This window comes from Cynocephalus volans, chromosome X, assembly GCF_027409185.1.
Source record: "Cynocephalus volans isolate mCynVol1 chromosome X, mCynVol1.pri, whole genome shotgun sequence".
Lineage (NCBI taxonomy): Eukaryota > Metazoa > Chordata > Mammalia > Dermoptera > Cynocephalidae > Cynocephalus > Cynocephalus volans.
The window spans coordinates 64,816,686-64,843,951 of record NC_084478.1 but is presented as its reverse complement, the minus strand read 5'-3'; the positions used below and the strand labels follow the sequence as shown (position 1 = coordinate 64,843,951).

At 44.4% G+C, this 27,266-nt stretch overlaps 2 protein-coding genes across 2 annotated transcripts in view; one reads left to right on the top strand and one right to left on the bottom strand.

Moving 5' to 3' along the window:
* The window catches only part of LOC134368020 (uncharacterized), a 163,655-nt gene that overhangs the window by 48,076 nt on the left and 88,313 nt on the right, over positions 1-27,266 (bottom strand). Inside the window, 6 exon segments of the mRNA XM_063084644.1 lie at positions 12,490-13,141; positions 13,223-13,697; positions 16,529-16,621; positions 16,880-17,006; positions 22,533-22,744; positions 22,834-23,101. Coding sequence (XP_062940714.1) covers positions 12,490-13,141; positions 13,223-13,697; positions 16,529-16,621; positions 16,880-17,006; positions 22,533-22,744; positions 22,834-23,101 — 1,827 coding nt within the window.
* LOC134367057 (sperm acrosome-associated protein 5-like) lies at positions 1,868-11,710 on the top strand. Its single transcript, XM_063083689.1, has 5 exons — positions 1,868-2,012; positions 2,405-2,563; positions 4,065-4,143; positions 4,246-4,322; positions 11,664-11,710. Exons 1-5 carry the CDS (start codon positions 1,868-1,870, stop codon positions 11,708-11,710), a joined length of 507 nt encoding a protein of 168 aa, XP_062939759.1.

Below are 27,266 nucleotides of genomic sequence, written 5' to 3'. Positions count from 1 at the left end.
TAGAGGGGTCTGGGAGCAGATGGATTACACGGGGGAACTGTGGGGTGGTGATCCTGGAATGTGGGGGTACATGGATCCCAGTGTCAATCAGCAGATGTGAATGAGCCGAAGAGTGTGCGCGAACAGAGGTGATGCTGGGCAGAGTGAGAGGGAGTGGAAGTAAAGAGAGAAGATGAGGAAATGTGGGTATCGTGAGGCAAACAGAGAGGGGATGAAGGTCACGTGGTCCAGGGTGAAAAAAGGGGGGAAACACGGGTCCCAATGTGAGCGAAAAGCAGTGAATTGAAGCCAAAGTGTGACTGAACGGGGGACCTGTGGGGCCGAGTGGGAGCAAATAGACATGAGTCGGGAGCAGGTCGTGAGTGAGGAGAGGGTAAGAGGAGGTACAGTGGGGGTGAAATTAAACGAATGGGGTAATGAGAGGCAGAGTGAGATAATGAAGAAGAATTGAGAAAGAATGGAGGTGACCAAACGTAAGATCGAGCGTATGGGGGTACCTCGTGGTGGTGTTTGGGGTAATGTGAGGCAGAGGCCCAGGAAAAGGGGACGGCAGCATTTGGGAGGATAAAGTTGAAGAAGAGGTAGAAGGGGAGCGAATGGGGGGGATGATAAGGCCCGGAGTCAATGAACAGAGGTGAAGGACGGGCCACATGAGAGTGAGCGGGAGTCATCTGATGCAGCAGCAGGAAGCAGAAGCGCAAGAAGGAAATGAGTCTAAGTGGGAGTGAATGGAGGGGAAGTAGCAATACGATGTGAGAGAATTTGGGTAAGGACAAGTAGAGAGTTAGGGGTCTGTGGTAAGCCGAGGTCTGGTTGGGTGAGTATGAGTGGACGAGAGGCAGTGTAAGTGAATGGGGGAATAAAGGGTAGAACGAGAATGAAGGTGAAGAAGCAGTCGAGCGTGAGGACGTATGTGTAATATGTCCTTTATCATACGTGATGTGGGACCCAGTGTGATTGTAGCATGGGCGGATTCCAGTAAACTAGGGTGGAACAGCACAGTAAGTGCAGAGAGGTGAAGGAGGTACCAAGGATGAATGCTATGGTGGGAATGTGTCCTCCAAAATTCAGGTGTTGGCGTTGGGAGGTGGGGCCTCTGGGGAGGTGTTTAGAACATGACGGATCCACCTTCTTGAAGGGATTAATGTCACCATAAAGGGGGCTTGCAAGAGTGGGCTCACTCTTCCTTGCCCTTCTGCCTTCCGTCACGTAAGGGCACAGCAAGAAAGCCTTCAACAGATGCCAGCGCCTTGATCTTGGATTTGCCAGTGTGAAATACTATGAGGAAATAAATTTCTGTGTTTTATAAATTACCCAGTCTCAGGGATTGTCATAGCAACACAATCGGACTAGGACCGTGAGTAAATGGAAGGAGGCGGTAGTAGCTACAGTGTGGTGAACAGCCCTGACTACCTAGCAGAGGAGGGAATGGTGGCGATGAGGGGCAGAGTAAGTGGAAATGGCGGTAATCACATGGTAGAGCACGATTAAGGAGAGTAGAGTGTGACAGTGTTATGATTGTAAGGTAACGTGGCCTCACCGTGAGGCCTATTACCCAAGACCCGTCTGCCCTTTGTTTGGCCACAACCCCTCTCTCCCTGCACCTCTTTGTACTATGTCTGGGTTTCTCCCTGTCTTTGTCTCCTTCCATCTTTGTGTATGTGTCAGTATATTTTGTCTCTTGGTTTTGAATGGAACTGGGACTGGAAAAGGTGGTGAGGCGTCCAGACGCCTGGCTTCTGTGTTCCAGAATCTATCACTTAGAGCGTTGTTCATAGAGCCCAGAGGTCCGGAATGCCCCCAATACTGAACAGCACAGGGTGAGTCTGGAGCAAAGAGTCAGATAGGAGGGCTTCTGGGTGTCGTAATGCCAGCCTGGGGCTGTGCTGAAGTGACCTTGGCCATGCTGATGACGGCTGCTGTGGATGCCAAGATCTATGAACGCTGCGAGCTGGCACTGAAGCTGGAGAAGGCCGGCCTCAACGGCTACCAGGGCTACGGCATTGGAGACTGTGAGATGCCAGTTGCCCCAAGTCCCGTTCATGCCCCGAGCAACCCATGACACTCACAACCAGGTCCCTCTGGTCATTTATCTTGTCTCTGACCAGGGCATTGTTCTCCCTGACTGACCGCGAAGAGTGGTTTATGTAACTCTAATGTCATCACCATTATTGCCTTTATCACCATCAACTCTACCATCAGTAACATCAATATTATCACCGAGAATACCATAATCTCCACCATCACTGATATGTCACCAGAGTCAGCAACATCACCACCAGCAAACATAGATCATCACCCTCACAGCTGAGATGACAACCATCCCTGTACTCACCTTCCTCATCCTAGACTTACCAATTCCCAGGCCCTACGCCCACCTCCTTCCGCCCTCTCTCTGGTCCAGGGTTGTGCTTGGCACACTATGACAGTGGCTTTGACACGTCCTTCGTTGGCTACAATCCCGATGGCAGCAGTCAATATGGCATTTTCCAGCTGAGCTCCGCTTGGTGGTGTAACAATGGCATCACACCCACCCAGAACCTCTGCCACATAGATTGTCAGAGTAAGGCAGCACTGGGGATACCCTGAAGTCCTGCCTGGCCCCACTCCCCACACAAGGAGGGAAAGGTGGTTTAAGCCATAATCTCCTGAAACAAGTAGAAAAATGATGGGGAAATGAGAAAAGATGTTTGGGCTGTTCGAGACATCATCAGGTATCCTTACCCAGACTACAATGAGAGGTCGTCTAGGTTAGGAGAAGTCAGAGCTCCCAAACCTTACCCAGAAGGGAAGCTACAGTTTTGTGAGACTCAGGAAACTGGGAACTTGGCTGCATGTGGAATATAGGGAAAGATTGTTCTGATTTGGGGTTGAGAGTGCCCACACACTGAGGGAAGAAGCAGACGTCTGTGTGTAGGAACAGAAAGAAACTACATCCATGCAGAAATGGGAGAAATTTCCAGGAAAGAGTGTGGTGTGGTTGAAGAGAAAACATAATAGCAGTTGAAGTTGTTCAGGGTTAGCCAAAATGGTGGTTGAAGTTGTCCAAGACAGTCCAAAATGGAGACTGAAGGTATTTGGGACCAGCCCGAATGGGGTTTGACTTTGTCTGAGTCCTGTCAACATGAAAGAAGAGATTGCCCAGAAGCGGCTGGCTTGAAGTTTGAAGTTGTGCAGGACTGTGATCCATAGTTATTGAGGTTGTCTAAGACAGGGTAACGTGAACAATGACTTTATTAAAGACTAGCTAAAATGCAAGTCAAGATTGGTCAGTTTAAGCCGACATGGAGGTTGAGGTAGTCGACTAGATACACTAAAATGGAGGTTGAGGTCCTGGGCCAATCCACAGGGAGGTTGAGGTTACTTATAACTAGTCAAAATGGCAGTTGAGGATGTCTGTGGCTCGTCGACATGGCGGTTGAGATCATTCATAACTGACCACCGGGCAGTTAAGGTCATCCTAGTCCAGCCTAGATGGCAGTTGAGATCATCTACGACCAGGTACCATAGTGGCTGAGGCTGAACAGGACTAGACAAGAAGAGATTGAGGTAATTCGTAATCAGTCAAAGTGGGGGTTGAGTTTATCTAGGGCCTGACAACACAGTGTTTGAAGTCACTAGGATTGAGCAACATGGCAGTTGAATAGGTTCCCAGGCAGCCAACATAGCAGATGAAGTGATGTCAGACCAGTCAGTATTGCAGTTGAGATCATTCATGACCAGGCACAGTGACAGCTGAAGCCATCCTGAGCTGGCTGACTTGGAGTATGAAGTTGTCTAGGACCAGCCAGTATGGTGCTTGGGGTTATTCATAACCACGCATTAGGATAGTTAAGGTCACCCTAAATCAGTCAACAGGAGTTAAGGTTGTACAGAACCAGCCAACATCGCAATTCAGGTAATTCATTACCAGCTGACAAGGGAGTCAAGGTCATCCAAAATCAGGCAATGAAGTGGTTAAAGTTATTCAGGCGCCAAGGAACCTAGATCCCCTGGGCCCTTCATCATACACTGTCACCCTATCCCCAATGCACCAGATCACCATGTCCCTCTCTTCCCCTAAGAACTGCTCAACCACCATATTCTGGATGACATCTTCTGTGCCAAGCGGGTCGTGTCCTCACAGGATAGTATGGCTGCCTGGTAAGTTCATGGGGATGGCCCGGACGCTGGGCAGCTGGGGATAGTGGCACTGCCACCCCGTCAACCTGTCCACTCCATACTCTCCCTCTTTTCCTTTCCCAGGGCTTCTTGGACCCAGCACTGCACTGGTCATGATTTATCTAAATGGCTCAAAGGGTGTGACATGCATGTGAAAACTGGCTCAGGATAAATCCATCTATGACTTGTGTTCCCAGAGATAGAGTTTTTCTTTTCCTTTCTTTTCTTTCTCTCCAGAATTTAACAAAGGATGGTGTCTATGAACAATTCGAGAGATGCTTTGAAGCCTGACTCTCTTCATGTTTCCAGTGCCTGCAAGTACCCCCATTCAGTCACTTCTTCCATATATTCAAAGCTCTAATTAAGAGAGACCATATCACTTGTGCTGAGGTGGGGAGAGATCTGCAGTAATTAAGAGCATATGTTGTTATTTTAGTCCGTTTTGTGTTGCTATCACAGAAATACCTGAGTCTGGGTAACTTATAAAGTAGAGAGGATTATTTGGCTTACTACTCTGGGACAGGTGCATCTGGCACAGGCCTCAGGCTGGTTCTACACATGGCGGAAAAGTGGCAGGCAGCTGGCAGGTACAAACAGATCACATCGCAAGCGGAAGAAAGAGAGAGGAAGCAAGAGAGAGAGAGAAGGTGCCAGGCTCTTTTTAAGCAACGAGCTCTCGTGGGAAGTAATGGAGCGAGAGCTCACCCATTAAACCCCCTCCCCCAGGGAGAGCATTAATCCATTCAAGAGGGATCCACCCCCATGACTCAATCAGTTTCCAACACTGCCACTTTGGGGATCCAATTTCCACATGAGGTTTGGAGGGTACAGCACATCCAAACTCCATCAGTTGTCCTGGGTTCAAGCACCGTCTCTAGCACTTACTACATGTGTTGCCTTGAAAGAGGCACTTGATTTCTCTGAGCCTCTATTTCCTCATCTGGAAAATAAGGATAAGGATACTAAGTATAGTACTTCAAGGGGTTATTGGCAGGGTTAAATTAATTAATGCTTGCAAAACACACAAAGTGCTTGGTACCCAAGACAGGTGTAGGTTTGGAGAGAGAGGGGTGGGGGAGTATGAGAATTGGCTTCCCTTAAAAAAGTAACAGTCTCAGTGGAGGTCACTACAGGGACTTATTTAAGGCAGACAGAGTCTCTTCAGGGGGGAATGGAATTGGATTCAGCGGACACAGGAAACTCAGTGGGAATTAGAAGTTTCAAGTATTCACGTTCTCCCACATCCTCCCACATATCACCGTTCGAGCACTCAGCACCCACCCCTTTCTATACAGAGTCCTAAGGTTCAAATGACCGACTGGCAATATAGACAGGGAATTCAGCGGGTGCACAAGGTACGAATTTTTTACAGAATGTCTGGGTTTCCGTCTGTGTCGTGAGTAGATAATTTAAGAGTTTAAACTTGCCATTCTTTCTCTTTGCACCGGCCAGCCCCATTGGAAGCAGCCACTCCAGTGAGGAAACAGTCCCTCATGTCCTTTGTATTCTTTGGTCGGGGCTGGATACTCAACTACCCAAAGCCTGGCTTTCAGTGTTCACTTCACTGAGGATAAGCACAGAAGAGCATGAGAACAGCCAGCTGCCACTTCCCGCCAAGGAAATCTCGAGCCCCCTTCCTTAATGTCAGTTGGGTTCATCCTGCCTTCAGCCCCAACCAGCCTACATAACCAAATCGCACACCTCCCTGAGGGCCCGTAAAGAATGCCGTCACTCTGGGCTCTGAACTCTGAATGTGACAGCTATTCATCAAAAGGGTAGCAAGCAATTCTGGAGAATTTAAGTAAACAATGTGTATTGGTCCGTTTCCATTGCTTCTAACAAAATCCTTGCAACTGGGTTATTTATAAAGAAAATGAAACTTATTGCCATAGTATCTGAGGCTGGGAAGTCCAAAGTCCATCTGATGGTGGCGACAGTGACTTGGGTCAGCTAAAAGGTTCTGTGTCATCACCGAAAACAGAAGTTGCTCTAAGATGTTTGTTTCTCCTCCAACGTGAAAGAAAACCCGGGTTGAGTGCAGGCATCCTTTTTGTGGACAGGGAAGAAAGCAGTTCCCATGTGTCTTTTCCTCATCAGCCAGGGATGCCTACTTCAGCTGGAGCCCTCGTGTGCTGTGGCAAGATCAGTGGCATTGGAGCCTGAGGACGGAAGGTCGCTTTCACAACCTACACGTGATAAGCATGAGTAATAAATTACCGGGGCAAGCTCTCCTTCCCCGGAGACCAGGTGGCTGTAATACTCCAGTCCCACAACTCCAGACACACGACTCTGAGCAGGGTCCAGGCACTGCCACTCCTGCAGGCGAAGGCTTCAGTCTCATCCTCCAATGCCACCGGCCCCTGGAATAACACACGATGGCCCCATCTGCAGTGGTCCTACCTGCGCGTTGAGGAAAAGGTATATGGGAACTTCTCAGCTCTGAAGTCCTGAAATGTTCAGAGGTGAAGGATTCCTCATCTCTTCTGGACCCTAGAAGACGAATTTGTTCTCTCACCTCCCAAGTGAAATGGCCAGACTTTGCCAAGGTGTAAATGGTAGTCTCTGAAGTGGAAACTGCCCCTTTCTTGGACTTCAGAGGCCCTGATGGCCAAGCAGCGGCCTTAAATCCTGCATCATGTCCTGTAACAGAGAATCAAGTTACCAAACCAGACCTGATTTTCACATTTGAGAAAGAAGAGCCTTGGGTGGCAGAGAGAAAAGCTGAAGTTGCATAGGTGAGTGAGCACTAGAAAGCCTGGGGATGGTGGTTAGAAGGAAGATTCCGGCTAGCCAGTGGGAGGCTGACTCCTTTGCCGTTGACGTACCATGTCTTCCCTAAAGGAGGTGGGCCTCTCCTGGTTATAGGACGTGGGGGTGAGACCCCCAGATAAAAAGATATATCAGCCTCCCTCTGTTCCTTGCTTAGCTTTGACAGACAACCCTGCCTCCCTTCCTTGTCCTCAGGACCTGTTCCCTGCCGCCTCCAACTGGAACGAGACTTTCTAGGTCTTTCTCCCCTTCCCTGGCCTTTTCACTTTCCTTCCTTCCAACTGTCTTCAACTCCTTTCCTTATGTATTCAAACATTACAGATCTGTTCTTTTTCAGCTTTGTGACGTCTGTTTCATCTACTTCTCTCATTCTTGTGAAAAGCCTCATGGTGTTTTCTCCTTGTGTTTCACAATCAGATCCCACCCCACCCAAACTCAAACTCCTCCTTTCAAGGATCTCCATTTCTGGGTCAGTTGTTTCTCTTCCCCCAAATTGAAGTTATAGTGTCCTTTTTTGTTCTAGTTGCTTGTTGCTGGTACAAAGAGAAATGATTTCTGTAGGTTGAGCTTATATGTAGCAACCTTGCTAAATTCACTGACTAATTTTTAGTTTATCTATAGATCCTTTGGATTTTCTATGGACATGATAGCTGCAGAGGGTGAAATTGTATTTAATCACTTCCAGTCATTACTCCTTTTCTTTTTCTTTATTGCATTGCCTCAGCCCTCCGGTGTGATGTTGAATAGAAGTGGGCACAGCAGGACTATTTGTCTCCTTCCCAACCTTAGGAAAGTTTCTCCAGCATCACCATTGTTTTTTTAACACACCCTTTATCATACTAAAGAAGTTCTCTTCTATTCCTAGTTTGCTAAAAACTTATATTGTGATTGGATATTGAATTTTATCAACTCCCTTTCTTCTGTATCTATAGAAATTATATGGTTTTTCTCCTTTATTAATTACATTAACAAAATTGTCAAATTTATTGGCATAAATCTTTTTCATAATTCCTTTATTACCCTTTTAATGTTTATAGTCTATAGTGATGTCCATTATATCGTGGATATTTGAAAATGTGTTATTTTCTTGATCATTCTAGAGTTTGTTTTTATTAATCTTTCCAAAAACCAGCTTTGATTTTCTCTATTGTTTGTCCTCTGGGGGACACAAAAGAAATGTGATGGAGGAAATCCCTAAGAAGTGCTTAGTACGGATGGTTAGTAAGCTAGGCGCTTAGGAGATATGAACAAAACCCATCGAATGTGTGAAGTATAGATAAGGAATAATCAAGTATCTTTTGAGACACAGGCAGAATGCACACGATGTGTTAAATATAGTAAGCAAGTGAGTTAGTAACTTGCAAGAGATGCTAAAGATAAATAGAATAAATGGAATATATGCTAGGACAAACAGGATTATAACTTATAGACATGTCGTGAGGTATCCCACCACCTGAACTACATTATACTTCAATTGGCCATCAATTGGTGACACTCAGTATTGTCCCGCTGAAAACAGATAAAACATCAGCGTTCAGGAAGCTAACTGGTGAGCTACATACAGCTCAGGTAACTGAGGTGTCATTGGCCCTGAGCACCTTCGGTGTGACTGGGCCTCCTGTTCAAATCTCAACTCCTGTGCTCGTTTGAGAGAATGAACACGGAATATCGCCGGATTCAAGAAATGTGCTGCTTCACCCTGTTTGTTCCCCATCCTAAGGGTGTTAACTTACCCCACCTCTTTCCTTTGCTTCTTTTTCAAAATGTATTTTGTATTCTTATTTAATTTGGTGGCTGGCTGATATAGTGATCTTAGCCCTTGACCCTGTTGTTGCAACACCACACTCTATTTTGTTTTAAAATTTCTATAAGCCATGTGACTCAAGCATTTTAATTTGGTCTATGAGCCTTTCTATTCCAAGGCCTCTGAGGTATCTTGCCTGGTAGCATATTGGAGACTATCATTCTATCAAGGGAATTTCTCATGTTAAGAGGCCCCAAAAGATGAGGAGAGAAGAGATCACAATTGAGAATTTGGAGAATTTCCCTAAAGAAATAAGACAATAATATGAGATAATTGGTTAAAGTATCAGGGGCCCAGCACTGATCTGGGTGGATATAGGGTCAATCATGGATCACTGGGTTATCTAGGGGATCCCAAATGGATAAGAATTAATTTTACATTCCAAGTTTTGGCTAAAGCAGTGAGACCACAAATCGGCATAATTAACTGGGGGGTTGCAGTGATTAGGGCTAGCCTAAGGCACAGCAGAGCTGATTTGGGAGAGGTGTTCAGGATAACTCCTGTGGTGGGGCCTCTCCCTGAGTGTATACAAATAACAGTACGAGAAAAACACGAAACATGGAGGTTACGTTCATCGAGCACTGTCTCCAGCGCACAGGCTCTTCCCATCCCATACACCTGTGGTAAACACGGAGCCGTCGAGGCAGATTCTCCTTGTGCAGAAACCCCAGTGACCACCTGTAGCTTCCTCCACTCAGGCCCTACCCACTCCCCCTTGCCACCACAAGGTCTGGCATGGCTGAAGCCCCGAGATCCTATAACCCGATAGCACAGATCCCCGTTACTCACCTGACAGAGCACCCACCATCACCCCATTCCAGCACTCTGCCCACCCCGACTGCCCATCACTCCTCTTCACTCACTCACACTGTGCCACATCTTGCCACTCACCTGCGCTGCTCTTCAATCAGCCCCATTCACCACCACACTTCACAGCATGCCGCACGTCACTCATTTACTCCACTGTGAATGCTGAGAAAACTCACACTGCCCACTCACATCCTGCCCACTCCCACTCTCCCTGACCGTACTCATGCTACTTACACTTGACTGTTTCTTCTCCAGCAGCTCACTCCACTGGATGTCTCCCCATTTCCCCCTACTCTCCCCTATTCACCCAATCTGCCCCTCTTTACCCCATTCACCTCCGGTGGGCCCTTCATTAACCCCCATTCCCCTAATTCCAGACCATTTACTCACGTCCTGCGGTTCGTCCCCACCGATTCCCCTCTGGGTCTATGCCTCACCCACATGTGGCCCAGCAGGATGCCATTTGTGTCCCAGAAAGCAGGACCCCCAAGATCCACCAGAAATGGGGAGATCCAACCTCCTCCCCTCTGTGGGATTACCTTTAATGGACCTGAGACCCAGAGAAGATTCTCTGTCAGTAGGAAGCTGCTCATTCCACATTTCCTCTCATTGGAAAGGCACCGAATGTAATATGTTTGACTCGCGTGGTTCATAAAAAAAGTGAGCCCATGGCTCAATTTCCTGCAGCATAATTCAGGGAAAGACAGAATGCCTGGAGGGCGCAGACAGGGTCTCAGTTCTAAGTCATCCACCTGTTTTGAAAACTTTAAACACTGCCCAGCCCCGGGTTTTACATCGCCTGGTTTGCCTAGTTCCACCACAAAGATGGCCCTGGTGAAAAACCACAGAAGCATGAGGGCTGTAAATACAGTAATTCACAAGGAAGACATCATGTTCTGGAGCAAATGTCCTACTGCGTGGTCTCTGGCTGTGTCAGACCATCGCTCTCAATCTGGCTCTCACCTTAGAAAACAGGTGTTACCACCAGGACTGTGACCTTGCGACCATGTTACTCAACCTCTGAGAAGATTCATGTTTTTTTTTTTTATATATACAGACAGAGATTCATGTTTTATACATCTTGTAAAAAGTCTCCGTGTTTGCGCGTGTGCGCGAGTGGGTGTGTGTATGAAGGAAGTAAATTTAATCATTTTGTTAAGGTGTGGAAAGACAGTGGTGAGCTTTAGCACAATCTTTTCACAGATGGCACTGTGCATACTAAAAACATAAAACCTCTCCCAGTCTCAATTATTTTAGGTTTACTTAATGTGGTCCCTGCTCACCTGAGCATTGCTGTATTTGGCACCCCCAGGAAGATAATACCTCTATGCCTCTGGAATTGATTGAATGTCTGTTTTTCTGTCTGCCTTGCTTTTCAATTTATTCACTTGAACAAAACAAACACATTGAGCATATCTATCTTAAGTGTTACGGTATCCAACGTCTAGATTCTGAACTCATCATGACAGTAATAGAATAAAATATGCTTGTTCAACATTTTATTTATTTTTTGAAAGGATGGGACATCCACATACTACAATCTTCAAAAGCTATGAAAGGACACACAGTTGTCTCCTTCCCAGTTCTTTTCCCCCACCCACCACCGCCCTTTCCCTCTCTCCAGCATAATCAGGGTTACCAGCTTGTGTTTTCCCAGGGATAGTTTCTACATACACAATACCACTCTTCTCCTTTTTATACACAAACGGTTGCCCGTTATACTTAGCATCCCACACCTTGCTTTTCTTACCTAATAACGTAACTTGGAGAGTATCCCACATCACTATGCAAAGTTCTCTTTTATTCATTTTTGTCTACCAAGGAGTTTTCTGTATCAATATAGCACAATTGTGGCAATCAAAACGCTGGTGGTGTCATTTGGACAGCTTCCAATGTTTTGTTTTCACAGAGCATCAGCGAATGCCTGTGCGTGTTCATCATTTTGTAAACGCACGAGTATATACATTACTAGAAGTTAAACTGCTGGCTCAAACCCACGTGCATTTGTGGTTTTGATTCCTTTCGAGTCATTCCTCTCTGAATGAGAACAGCTTGTCCCGGACTTGCTATTTGCTGGAGGTTCATGTGGGGTAAGAAACTGGGGCCACATTCTAGGCAGATAACAGTTTTTCTAACAACTGGGATTATTTTTCCCACATCTGTTAGTTCTTCAGATTTTCCTTCTCCAAGTCAGTAAATAGGGGCAGCTGTAGGGCTCTTCACAAGGAAAAGTCCCCTGTCTTTCCCCAGCATCACAACTGTTCCTTCCATCAGTACAGACCACTTTCTGCAAATATGGCCTTTCTGAGTGATTCCTTGTCAAGGCCCCTGCCTTTTTCTCCTCAGACCCCAAATGGTCTAGGACACATGCTACTTCTTACCTTTCCATGTACTCTGTTACCATTGACATATTTGTTTACGGTTCTACACCTTGGAGTGGAACCTGAACCTCAGCTCAGTATCCTTACCAGTGCTGTCTCGCATCCGCAGCCTTGAGCACTCTCTCTGAAATCTTCTGCACTGGTGCTTGATTTCCTCTGCTTTGGGCAGTCCTCTCCTCAGGGTTTCAGCTATCTCCTAAGTTTGTCAGATACAGAGATTATACTTCTGCTGCCTTTTCTCTTACAGCTTTTGAGTGAAGACTGAGACAAATATAAGAAAGGGTGACTTTACTCCCCATCTTTAAACCAAAAATCAGAACATACTTGTAAAACATTAATTAAATCAACACAACTTTCTTTCAGTGTACATAACAGACGTGGATTTTGTATCTAACGTGCAAAGAGCTTTAACTTCTGGCTTTGGCCTCTCCCGTGAGCTTTCTTTCCTGTACGGGTTCTCTGACATTCAGTGAGGTTTGATTTTTTGATAAAGTTTTTCCCACATTCTACTGTACACTTACAAGGTTTCTCTCAAGTATGAGTTCTCTGATGTACAGTGAATGCTGAGTTTCCTCTGAAGGCCTTGCCACAAACAGAACATTCGTAGGGTTTCTCTCCTGTATGAATTCTCTGATGTGAGACGAGTGTTGACTTGTGTCTGAAGGCTTTGCCACACTCATTACATTCATAGGGTTTTTCTTCTGTATGAATTCTTTGATGCACAATGACATATGGTTTGTAGGAAAATGCTTTTCCGCATTCATTGCACTTGTAGGGTTTCTCTCCTGTATGAATTCTCTGATGCACAATAAGGGTTGACTTAGACTTGAAAGTTTTCTTACACTCACTACATTCATGGGGATTCCTTCCTGTATGAGTACTAAGATGTATAATTAGATCAAGCTTTTGTAGGAAAGACTCCCCACATGTATAGCATTTGTAGGTTTTCTCTCCTGGGTGGGTTTTCTGATGGACAATGAGGGTTGACTTCCGAGTGAAGGCTTTCCCACATTCATTACATTCATAAGGTTTCTCTCCTGTATGAGTCCTGTAATGTGCCATGACAGCTGCCTTTTCTCTGAAGGCTTTCCCACATTCGGAACACTTAAAGGGTCTCTCTTCTGTATGAGTTCTCAGGTGTGTAAGGAGGTGAGATTTTTGGCTAAAGGCTTTTCCACATTCAGTACACCCAAAGGGTTTCTCTCCCGTATGAACTCTCAGGTGTCTAATAAGCCAAGATTTTTGGCTAAAGGCTTTTCCACATTCAGTACATCCAAAGGGTTTCTCTCCCATATGCGTTTTCCAATGTATAACTAGGTGTGATTCCGTGCTGAATGTTTTTCTACACACAGTACATTCAAAGTGCTTCTCTCCATTTTTAATTCCCTGATGTACACTAAGACCTTTCTTTTGCCTGAGGGCTTTCCCACACTCTTTATATCCACAGGGTTTCACTCCAGGGTTTGTTTTCTCATACTCGGGGTGGAAGAATAATCTTGCATGTCCATTATCATGCTTCTTTTCTGCAAAGCTTCCACTAAATACGTTTAAATCATCTACGATATTATTTCCAAATGATTCATGTGTATGGGGTCTTGGCATTGAAGCAGCAATCTTTGTACTCAGATATAGTGTGTTCCCAAATTCATTAGAGACACAGCCACTCCTGGTGGTAATTGTTTGCTTGTCAGAGAATCCAACTTGCGTCAATGGACATTTATGTTGGTCATCCTGATGCTGTCTCTCAATCTGTTTTTCAACTTTGCAGACTTCTAGAAAGAAGTATAATAAACCATCTTAATACTTGGACATTACGGAACAGCCCTTCTTTAGAAATGCCCTGCCATATGAAAGCTGATAATATCTCATTTTATCAGAGTTCCTGGAGGGAGAGTCTTTTGCTAACCTCCTACCTGTTGGAGTTTTTGCTACCAAGAACAATCTTACCCTGGCATTTCAGTCCTTCTTACCTCTACTTATATATCATCTCTGACTTCCATCACCTCTACGAACCTTATCACCCTTAAATCTTCGGTTATCACATGAACTCTTAACTGACCCAACGTATACCATTTCCACCTAGGTAAAAACACAACAGTGGGATTCCTGGATTCAAGTCTTCCAACCCTCAATCCACATTCTCAGTGAATGAGAGACAAAAATCTAGAATAAGTAACCTGTCAAAAAGAAAGAAAATCCTGTAAATCTTTGCTTAATCTGGATTCACCTGTGTATGCTTCCGAGCTTGCATTCACAGTTCTTCAACACCAGCACCACCTTCTCTGCTCCCGTCCACACTATTTCCACTAAAAACTCTACCTATTACGAACTCTGAACCCCTCCTCGTCTTCTTTCACCCACACGACCTTGTCCTCCACATTTTGCTATATTGAGAATCTAGATAACTTTCAATAGGCACGTCAGTCTTTCCACAAAAGCTTACTCTTATCTTCTGATTTGAATTTTTATTAATATTTAAGGTAGTTTGTTATCTGTACCACTCATTTATATGGTTAAAATTGCAAAGGCTTGCTTTTAATTTCATATTTGGTCAAGTAGAAGATGCACATTATTTTCCATTTCAACATCTCTGAATCCAGATATACCTTACAATGAATGATATGCCATAGAATAATTGGTGGCAATTTTCCCTTCTCAGTGCCATGGCTTTAAATCAATGGTATCTTGAAATCAGTGAAATATGGTAAATAGTTTTTTGCACATACGCTTAGCGTTTAATCGACTTTTATAGTTCACTTTTCTTCTCAATTTCCCCCTAAAATTTTTATGAAAGTTTTCAAGCATAGAGAAAAGTTGAAAGAAGAGTATAATAAATACTCATATTACCACTTAGATTCAATAATGTTAACATTTTTCCATAGCAATACTGAATTTTAAAATGGATTGTGCAGCTGTGGTTTCCTTCCCTGTGACTTCCTTTCTTTGGATAGCAAAGCACCACTTCTTACCAGGAATGAACACGAAACCACTGGAAGACCAGGTCTCTTGATGAGACCCAAGCTCCCCCAAGGATCTGCTGAATCTGAACCTCCTTCAGTAGTAAGCAGCAGTATGGCCCATGTGCTTAGCTAGTGCTGTGGCTCTCTAGTCCAGGAGCAAATCCTGGCTCGGCTCTTCAAACTTTTCTGTATGTGTAACTCACAGTAAGCAAATAGGTGAGGGGGCAGTTTCTCTTTCTAGAATCTTTCAGCTCACCCAAGAGAAGGAATGATAGAATTAGAATATCACCATTTTGCAACCATTAATGAATTCATGGATCTAACGTAGAACAAAGAAAGACAACCATGTATTACATGCCTCCTGGTGGAAGTAGCTGGGAAGTAAACTTGCTCAAAGTAGAAAACAAAATCTGATCCATCTTCTACATCTAACTACCAACTGACAAGAAAGACAGGGGACAGACAACCATGCTAAATACCACCACAGGGTATTGAACAGCCAAATCCAGAATGTGGAAAACTAAAGGAAAAATGACCCAGTTACTTAAAAAGGAAATACCACGGGGAAAAACGACATGGAGGGGAATCATCTATAGATTATAAGAGATAAGAATTTGAGTAGCTACGAGTACACCCAGCACCAAGAAACTGGTTTCTAAATACCATTCCCACTAACTGAAATCAGAAATCTTTGGAGAAATTGCTAATTCCAGCCCTAAAACAGGGAAAATACAAGATGAACCTGGAACATATGTTTGTGCAAGAAAGTGAGGAAGTGCTCAAACAAAGGTAGGGACATGGCAATAGGACAGAGACACCGGCCTGAAGGGACGCCTATTAGTCACATTGAGGACAATTTGAGCATGAAAATGAACAGTGACAGCAATGGATGATAACCCACTGAAAAAATAAGAATCAACCAACTTAGTAGTAACTGATTCAGGCACGAATCATCAGTGAATATTAAAACTACTGGGTAAGAGTGTTTAAGGAACAGGATATTCATACAGTTTGGCAGTTCCTCGAGATGATAAATGTAAAATTACCACATGGGACAATTCTAACCCTATTTATCTACATGAAAGAAATGAAACCATACATCACCACGAAAAATCGTATATCAATGTTCATAGCAGCAATATTCATAATAGTCAAAAAGTGACAAGAACCCAGATGGCCATCAACAGAAGAACAGATCAACAAAATGTGGTCTATCCATACAATGGAATATTATTCCTCCATAAAAAGGAACGAAGTACTGATACATGCTACAAAGTGGATAAACCTTGAAAACTTGCCAAATGAAAGAAACCACACGAGAAAGGCCACATATTGCGCAATTCCATTTATATGAAACCTTCAGAATAGAAAAAAACCGAGAGACAGAAAGTAGATGGGACAAAAGGAACAGTGCAGAAACTTGCAGGCGAGCACCAACTTAAGGAAACTGTTCTGGTGGGTGTGAGACATGGGAGGGGGTGTCTGTCTTGTATGTGAGGAGCTCATGTCCCTGTCCTCCAGCAGCACCAAGGGCCACAGCCTTTTCCCGAGATATTCTTGAAAGCCCGTTTAGAGGGCCCAAGCCCTGACTGATCGGCTAGGAGGCACCTCATGTCCCCAGAGCCTGGGACAATCCTACTCACCCGAAAAGGTCCAAATTGGGATTTTTCCTTCTGCCTGGCAAGGCTCTTCCACCTCCAACTTGAGGATGAGGTCTGGCTTAGTAACCTGCTGCCCTGTTAATGAGAAATGACAGAAATATCTCCTTGGTCTTCAGAGCCTCTGAGACAGAGGAAGCTGCAGTTTGGGGCAGCACAAGGGACCTATTGCTTGACAAAGTGGTAAAGTCAAACCATTCAACCTGGGTTTTGAGTTCACAAACATCTTGTCAGGAGAGAATGGGGGTGGGGTGGGGGAGGGAATAAGAAAGAAAAGGCCCTCTATTGGAGGCAATAATCAGAAACAGCAAATTGACCCAAGAAAGCCATTCTTACCCACACAGACCAGGTTGCTGACGGTCTCCAGCATCACATCTCTGTACAGGGTCTTCTGTGGAGGGTTCAGGTACTGCCACTCCTCTTGGGTGAAATCCACAGCCACGTCCTCAAATGTCACTAGTCCCTATGATGGCACATTACTTTTAGTCTAAAATGCTGACCACTGGGTGATGAGGATAGAATGTAGGGGAATTTCTCACTGGGATCCCAGTTCATCGTCATGACTTACTATAGGATGCCTAATTCATATGATCTCCTTTGTGGGAGAATCAAAAATCACAGTAGAAAAACGATTCCATTAAGTAATAGAATATTTTAGACAATGTGATATTAACACAAGAATAGGAAAATAGTCCAGTGGAAGTCAAAAGAGATTCCAAACGTGTATAGACACCTGGTTTATAAAAAAGTTGGCACAGTAAAGCAGCGGGGAGAAGGTGATCTTTCCAATAAATGTGGCCGGGTTATTGAATATCTATATGGTAAAAAATGAAATCTCTTTGTCCCACTCACCATACACAAAAAACAGCTACGAGTAAAGTGTAAATCTAATGTGAGAGGAAACACAAGAAAGCATCGGTAAAATAATACAGGAAAATGTTTTCATAAGCTTGGGATAGGGAAAGAATTCTAAAACAAAACATGAAAAGTACTATTCACCAAGGAAAAGTCTTGTAAGCGTTCAAACACTAAGAGCAGTACAGTGAGAAAGGCAAGCCACAGATGGGAACATTATCTGCAATATTCATGACTGATAAAGGGTTCTTATCTAAAATACATAAATAACCCCTATGAATCAATAACAAGCATGCAAACACCACAGAAGAATGACCAAGAGAAGTGAATAGGTAGTTCACTAAATGGGAGAACAAATGACCTACGAACATGAGAAAATGTACTCTACCTCATTACCACTCAGGTAAACAGAAAAGTACTCAACCCCATTGGCAGTCGGGTAAATGAAAATGTAAGCCACTTTGAGACACCACTATGCGCCCACCAGAAAAGTCATAACTGAGCAGACTAAAATACCACAGTGTGTTGAAATGGGAATTCTCACACACTGTTAGTGGGAATGTAAACTGCTATAATCACTTTGGGAAACAGTGGCATTATTTCCTAAATTTAATGATTTGCATACACCACGATCCAGCAATTCTACTCCTAGGTACACACCGTAGAGAAATTCAAGCACATGTGCTCTAGAAAGCAAGTACCGAGATATTCACGACAGCGCTATTTCTAACACTAAAACATGAGAAAAAATCCAAATGTGTGTCAGCAGTAGAATGGGCCAATTGTGACACATCCATTCAATGGAATGCTGTGTGTTAACGAAAATGAATAAACTACAACCACATGTTGTGAATGAAGCATGTTAATGGCCGCTGGCTACCGGTTTGTCTGAGTCTGGTGAGACGGAACACCCACGCACATGTGACTAGGACAAGTTACATGGAACAGGTTTAGTACTTACAGATAGGCAGCAAGTGACAACAGAAGCCTCAGATTCATTGTGAGTTGGTCCCCCATGGCTCAGGAAAGCTGTGTGGGGCAAACGTAGTCTAAACATGCCCCACTTCCACCGCAGCTGAGGGACCCCAGAAAGCTGCCTGCCTTGTATTTTACACCTCCAGGGCCACAGGACCCACTGAGCTAAAGCACTTAAGACATCTGGTTATAGGGGGGCCGGGTCCAGGACAGAGCCTGGGCTGTTCAAGCCAGACCCCTCTTTATCTCAGGATGTTACATTCCCAGCACATTCCACAATTATTCTTGAGAAGTAGAAGTGAGAAAAAGGGGAGGACAACATCAGCGCAAGGCCACCCGGAGAACTGCTCTGCACATGTCCAACACAGATGACTGTCACAGATGTACTGATGAGCAAAAAAACCAGAATCAGACGAGTACACACTGCATGATTTTATTTATATATAGTAAGAGAACAGGCAAGGCTAATCCAAGTCAGGACAGTGATTACTTTTGTGGGTGGCAGAGATTTAGGCAGAGGGCATGAAGGGGGATTCTGAGGTCCCGATTATGTTCTATATCTTGGCCTAGGTGGTGGCTACACAGTGTGTTCACTTTGTAATAATTCATCAAGCTGTACACTTATAAACTGTGGACTTCACGTCTGTTATATTTAAATGTACTTTAGATCTTTATATATACAAATTATTTTTGACAAAAACGCAGAGGCAATTCAATGGAAAATGGGAGTTCCTATTTGAACAAATGGTTCTGGAACAATGTGATATTGATATGCCCAAAATAGGACATCAATGAACGTCTCCAACATATATAAAATTTAACTCAAAATGGATCATAGACGTAAATGTAACGTCTAAACCTACACTATTTCTAGACTATGGGAGAAAGTCTTTTTGACCTTGGGTTAGCCAAACACTTCTTAGATGTGATATCAAAATTCAAGACATGGTTAAGAGATCGAGAAGACACACTACAGAACGGAAGAAAATATTTGCAAATCAAATATCTGGCAAAGAACTTGTATTGAGAATATATAAAGAACTCTCAAAACTGAAAAAAAACAAAAGGCAAAACACAGACACATCCTGAAAAAAAGATATAGAAATGGCAAATATGCACATAAAACGATGCTCAACATCATTAGTCATGAGGGAACTGCAAATTAAAACCGCAACGAGATGCCGCTATATGCCTATTAGAATGGGGAAAGAAACCCGACAATACTAAGTACTGGTGAGGAACCAGACGTCTCCTATCATAGGCAGGAATGTGAAATGGCACAGCCACTTTGGAAAGTGGTTTTCCAGTTGTTTATGAAGTTAAGCATATACTACCATACAATCCTGCAATTCCGTTCCCAGGTATATCTACTTCAAGGAAATGAAAACTTACGTAAACCCGAAAGCCTGCACATGAGCATTTATACAGCAGCTATATTTTTAATCACCAAAACACGGAAACAACGCAAATGCTTTTCAACCTGTAAATGGGTAAACAACCTGGAATCCACAAAATGTAATACTGCACAGCAATCAACATGAAAGAACTAGTGATACACGCAACAACACGGATGAACCGCAAATGTATTATGCTAAGTGAAAAAAGCCAGACTCAAAAGGCTAAGTACGGTATGATTCCATTTATACAACACCATGGGAAAGGCAAAACGACCGAGACCAAAAATATATCAGTGATTGCCTGGAGCCAATGTACACTAAAGGGTTGACTACAAAAGGGATACACATTGGGAGGTGACAGAACTCTTTTGTATCTTCACTATTTTGGTGGTCTTTAACAAGGCACATAGAGTCTCTTCTGGGGAGAATGGAATTGGATTGAGCTTACACAAGAAGTTCAGTGGGAATCAGAAGTTTAGCGTATTCACACTGTCCCAAATTCTCCCACAGATCACCATTTGAATACCAGCACCCCATCCCTTTCTATACAGAGTCCAAAGGTTCAAATGACAGACTGGCAATATAGACAGGGAATTCAGCGGGTGCACAAAGTACTAATTTTTTACAGAATGTCTGGGTTTCTGTCTGTGTCTTGAGCAGATAATTTAGGAGTCTGAACTTGCCATTCTTTCTCTTCGTACCGGCCCCATTGGAAGCAGCCACTGCAGTGAGGAAACAGTCCCTCATGTCCTTTGTATTCTTTGGTTGGGGCTGGATACTCAACTACCCAAAGCCTGGATTTCAGTGTTCACTTCACTCAGGATAAGCACAGATGATGAAGAAAACAGCTAGCTGCCACTTCCCGCCAAGGAAATCTCGAGCCCCCTTCCTTAATGTCAGTTGGGTTCATCCTGCCTTCAGCCCCAACCAGCCTAGATAACCAAATCACACACCGCCCTGGGGGTCCGTAAAGAGTGCCGCCACTCTGGGCACTGATCTCTGAATGTGATAGCTATTCATCAAAAGGTGTAGAAATCAATTCTGGAGAATTTAAGTAAACAATGTGTATTGGTCCGTTTCCATTGCTTATAACAAAATCCTTGGAACTGGGTAAGTTTTAAAGAGAATGAAATTCGTTTCTTATAGTTTCTTAGGCTGGAAATCCATAGGCCATCTGATGCTGGCACCAGTAACCCAGGGGTCTCGCATTGCTAGATGGTAGAAGCAGAGAGAGCAGAGAGCAGAGACTCTCTTCTTCCTTTAAATCCCTCAGAACCACACCTGAGCACCAGTGTTAATCCATTCACTACTGCACAGTCCTACAATCCCAACACCTCCTCAAGGCTCCACCCTTCAATAACCATCACAGGATTTCCCACCCTCATAATGGTCACAGTGGGGGCTAAGCTTCTAATACATAAAACTTGGGGGACACAATTCAAGCTTCAGTGAGTACTGAGAGGACTTAATTCAATCCACTACAGAGGGCTCTTCTAAATGCCTATGGGGAAGTTCACAGTATTTCTGGGAAGGCTGCACGAACAAGCTCTCAAAGGGAGAAGATCATGCGTAGGAACACAGCTAAAATTTTGCCCACAGAACAGGCTGGGGTGGAAATGCTGACATTATTAATTGTTGATACTTCTGGAAACTGGATTTGATGCCCTAGTGCTCTTTTCTTTATATTGTTCTGATTATGCATCCTTTCTAATAAATTAGAACATTTCCAGTATATTTTGAACTGGTGTTCCTTTAGTGGTTAAGTGTAAATTTGTACCTTTACATCATTTGGTAAACCCTTCTTTTCTTGTACATGGCACTCATTCCCCATTAAGAGAAAAGACAAAACAGCTATTCTTAACAATAGTAGATTTTATTTATTCTTTTGTACGCGAGTTTGCTATTAAGTCTAGAAACACATTTCCCTTATATCATTTCCAAGGGACTATGCTTATTGAAATTTATTAAATTGGGATTCGCTTGATACCTGTGACCAGATTTCATGGTGAGGTTAGGCTTCCAACTCACAGCTCGCATATATTCAAGGCTTCAAAAAAGATTTCGGTCTTGAACAACCTCTCTGATGTAAAATGGTCCTTCAATATATACCCATGATACAAGTACAAAGGCCAAGGTTTTTGCTTTAGGACCTTGGCTCTTGCTATTCCTTCTGCCTGAAATGCTCTTCCCCCCAGTATAGCTGGCACCTCATTTTCAGGTCTAAGCTCATATATCATGTCCTCAGGAAAACTTTCCCTGATCACCCTAGCTAAAGCATGAACCCCCACCTCACCTTTTTCTTTTTCTTTGACTTTTCTATGAAAGATTTTCCATTTTCAGTTCTTTTGTAAGGTTTCTCTTCTCTCTGAGTTCTTTAATCCATGCTGAGCTTTGGCTCCTGCAAGATTTTTCTCATGATCAGGACAGTCATAGAGTTTCTCTCCTAGGCGAGTTCTCTGACGTACAGCGAGTTTTGACTTCTCTCTGAAGGCTCTACTACACTTAGCACATTTATAGGGTTTCTCTCCTGTACGAGGTCTTTGATGTACAATGAACTATGACGTCTGGGAGAAGGTTTTCTCATATATATTACACTCATACGGTTTCTCCCCTGTGTGAACTCTCTAATGAATCATTAGATATGATTTCTGGAAGAAAGCTTTATCACATTTGTTGCATTCAAAGGATTTCTCAAATTTTTCTCTTGTATGAGCTCTCTGATGGAACATGAGATATGACTTCCAGAAGACTTTCCCACGTACAGTACATCCATCAGGTTTTTCTCCTCTATGAATTCTCTGATGAGCACTGAGGCTCACCTTAAGGATAAAGGCTCTTCCACAGTCTGAACACACATAACGTTTCTCTCCTGTGTGAGTTCTTTGACGTCTATGCAGCATTGATTTCTCTCTGAACGATTTGCCACATTCATTACATTCAAAAGGTTACTCTCCTGTGTGTGTTCTCTGATGTACAAGAGAACACCCACACAGGGGATTTCAAGGTTTTCCCACATTCAGAACATTCATAGGGCTTCTCTTCTGTGTGAGTTTCTCTGGTATATGATGAGCTTTGTCTTTTCTTGGAAGGTTTTGCCACACTCATTGCACACATACGGTTTTTCACCTGCATGCGTTCTTTGACGTATATGCAGTCTTGATTCCTCTCTGAAGGATTTACGACATTCATTCCATTCAAGGAGTTTGTCTCCTGTATGCATTCTCTGAAGTATACTGAGGTGTGCCTTCCTACTGAATGCTCTTCTACATTCTCTACATTCATAAGGTTCCTCTCTTGTATGAGCGATCTGATGAACAATAAGGAGTGAATACTCACTGAGGGATTTTCAACACTCAGGACATTCATAGGTTTTCTCTCCACCTTGAGTCGTATTATGCTGAACAAAGGACGGGTTATGATTATGACCCTTCCCATACCTCGAAAAGATAAAACTATAGTGACCCAGAACAGATCTGTGGTTGCATGAGGCTACAGGTAAGAGGAAAGTCACATGAAAGAGAGGTAAGTTCCATAGGAGATTTCATTCCCAAATTACACTTTGACATGATGTCTCCCGCTCACTGAGGAATGCTGTAGGAAATAAAGCCACATGTCGCTTAACAACAGGGTTAGCTCTGAGAAGTGCATCGTTGGGCAGTACCATCTCTGTGCAAACATCACAGAATGTACTTACACACACTTACGAACGTAGGCTATATGGTATAGCCATTACAATTTTATGGGATCACCATTGTATATGCGGTCCATCATTGACCGAAACCTCGTTATGCAGTGCATGACTATCTGCAGGAAACCAGGAACTGCATTTATCATCAGGCTGTGGTTGAAGACAATTCCATTACCCACATGAAGACCTGGCAAAGAAGTGCTTTGAAATGCAATTCCAGGCAACCCTGACTTCCCCTGAGGACTCTGTGCTCTCTCCTGATGACTAAGGTGAGCCAAGATACTGGTTACATTTCTCTTTGGCTGCCAGGAACCTCAAAGGGAAACCGGCAGCTCAAGTTTAATGTCTCTTCCACCCGAAGTCCTCCAATGCATCTGCATTCTAATTTGGCCTCTCATTCTCCCTGATCCTCATCCTTATTTACAAGTAATTTCCTACTTTAGGGCAGAGATTCCTACATATCTCATTACATCCAAAGTGAAAAAGAGATAGCAAGAGACAGACAACATACTTACCTGGAGTTTGGCCATTTCCTGGTCTTCCTGGGAAAAAGCAGAGATGTGTGAAGGCTGAGCTGGAACGTCTGGAAAAGAGAAGAGCATACGAAAGATCCCATCAGGCATTCAGTTCCTAGAATTATCTGCCTAGAAATCCCCTCACACACCAGCCGGTCATGAGGCCGCTCTGTGCAAGAGTTTGTGCAAACATGAGGTTTTAACCCGGACCTGTGTATTCTTGACTCTATTCCTCATGTGAACCTTGTACGCAAAATGCTTCATGTATATACTAAGTGGCATACTGACCCATTAAATGTATTTATAGGTATTTTCCTTAATGAAATCATTTATCATAACATATCGTAATTTCTCTGTAGGTACCTTCATATCAGGATTAACTTTAATAATGTCCAATTTAAATGATCCAAGTGTACCCATGATAAAGGATTAGTAATACAGAAATGTAAGGGATGAAGTGCTACACAGCTGTTCCAAATGTTACATGGAAGGGCTGAGCCCGTGACGCACTCGGGAGAATGCGGCGCTGGGAGCGCAGCGATGCTCCCGCTGCGGGTTCGGATCCTATATAAGAATGGCCGGTGCCCTCCCTGGCTGAGTGCTGGTCACAAAAAAGACCAAAAAGAAAAATGTTACATGGAACTGTGCACATTATCTTTGTACTCTGTGGTACACATATCTCAAAAGTGTTTAAGATGGTATAGAAAAAAATTTACGCTGGATTACACTAAACTTCTAAATGAGAAAAAGTACATTATAAAACTGCAGGAACCCACTCGAAAATTATATGTTAAATGTTTAAAGGGCATACACTTATAAACACTAAAAAATGTCTAAGAACGGACTTTCAAATGTTTCCGGGTGGGAAAATTAGTTCCTTTTGAGTTTTTTTCCCTCTATTTCCTAATTAACCTATAACTCAAATACGTTACTTCTTAATCTCCAATCAACGGGACTGTAAAAGTCTCTATTATCGCTCCCATCCCCCTCAGACTTCGCAGCACCATGCCCCGCCCCTCCCAGGTCCCAAACTCTGGGCGAGGCCCAGGGTCAGGTGGGTCCTCTCACGTGCCTCTTCTTCCTTCTCCTCACCTCGCTGGGGACGTTGGGCCCTGGAGCCGGAAAGGGGCCTTCGGGTGCAGATTCACTTCGGCTGGAGCATTCACACCAGGCACCTCCCTACCTTGGGCCTTGGGCAAGGGGAGGGGGCAGCGGGAAGGCAGGGCGCATCCAAAGAGGGGCCTGAGGGATGTGCAGGAACCTTTGGTGCAGCTCACTGTGCTGGAAAATGTGTAAAAATCAAACTTGAATAGGCCCTCCGCAATCCCGACTAGCCCCATAACTCTGTCCACCATTGAGCCCCCAGACCCTCACTCCCGGACCCTTGGGTTCCCCATCACTCGGCCACCAAACGCACACATCAATGACCCTCACCAACCGCCCTTCACTCAACCTTTGAGCGCCCCAGCACTCAGCCCACGGCCCCTCGCGCTCGCCCCACAAACTCACTCTCTCTCGACAACAGAATATCTGTCCACCGTTCAGGAGACCTTTACAAGCTCGGGGCTCGGCGAGCACTTTGGCTTCCGGACCGACTCTGGCACCCCAGCGGGGCAGGTTCTGCGCGCGCTCAGTGGTGCCTTTGACATGGCGCCCGCCGGGAGTCAACATGGGGCCGAGAAGGCGACGAGGCCGCGGCGCAGGCGCAGACGGACGGCGGCCGCGCAGGTGACGTCAGCGCTCCTAGGCGAGATGGCCGCGCCTTCCCCGTCTCCTCCCTCCAGGACGGCCGCACAGAGCAGGTGTTTAGTTTGTTCTGCGGAGGCCGGCAACCCTAAGACGTCAGACAGCAGTTTTCTCACGGCGCGCAGGGGACTATCCAATTAAGGAAGAGTTTCTAGCCGGCAAGGATTTCGTGTCTTGAACTTGGAGAGCGTCGACGGGGTGGCACATGTAATTGAATGGGTAGACAGGATGCGTAGCGGAATTGCTCTGCGCGCACAAAGACTGGGAGGTAGGGAAAACCGGTGGCTCCATCCGGCGGCCAGGCTGACAGTATATTCTAGCGCTTGAAGAACAGTAGGTCGGTATACAGAAAAACAGGAAGCTGAAAAATAAATGAACGGCGATATGGGACACACACAGAAACCCTGGGAGTGAAGGGGATGTACTAAGTAGGGGCTGACAGGTTGCTTTCCCTGGGTGGGCAGAGATAGCGTCACTGTGCTGGGAGTGTAGGAGGTGTGGGCGGGGCCAGGTGATGGAGGGCCTCTGGCCAGGGACAGAGTTCATATTTCATTCTGGACATGATGGGAAGCCATTGGAGGGATCATATTTTTTGAAGACCAGTCTGAAGCAATCTGGCATTACATATTAATGTTAAAAATGCACGTATATTTGACTCATTTGTTTACGGCCTGTCTTGCCCTACTAGAATATGACCTCCACAGGAATTTGTTAAGCACCTCCTCTATGCCAGGTAGTGTTCTAGACATTGGCGATATAGCAGGGAAGTAAACAGAGCCCCCCAAAGAAGCAAACATGATGGAGACAGCCTGGGTTCAAACCCCCGTTACCATCTGTGTGACCTAGAGCAGGACTCCTACTGTCTCTCTGTTAAGTTTCCTTATCGATAAAATGGGGATAACGATAGTGCCTACCTCGTTAAGGTTCTGGTGACACATGAGTTGGTAATTGTATAGTATTGAGAACAATGCCTAGCGTATCGCAAGGCCTATGGTAGTTTATTATTATTATTATTGCTTACATAATAGTAGGCTGTGTGTGTGTGTGTGTGTGTCTGTGTGTGAAAATGTGTACATATAAAGTTTTTAAAAAGAAGAAAAATTTTAAAATGACCTGCAAGCTGCTTTGTGGAGAACAGATTGCAGAGGGCAAGGGCAGGAACAGAGAGACCAATCAGAGAGACCAGTGAGGAGGCTCCTGGCAACAGACACCGCAAGTGACTCCTCTGTGCCAGGCACCGTGTGAAGCACATGACATCGCCTGCCTCAGATAGTCTCCACAACAGTCCTATGTCCTCCACTTGTCAGATGAGGAAACTGGTCCCAGAGAGATTAACTAACTTGCCCAAGGTCACACAGGTTCTCAAGGTCAGATCCATAGCTTCCATCCAATTATACTCTTCTTTTTAAAATTCCGTATCCCACAGAACTTCCAGAAGTTATCTGAGAGCCTCATTCCAGAACCATTCAAACTAGCCAAGGACATAAAAACAGACACACGGACCACTGGAACAGAATAGAGAAGCCAGAAATCAACCCACATGCTTA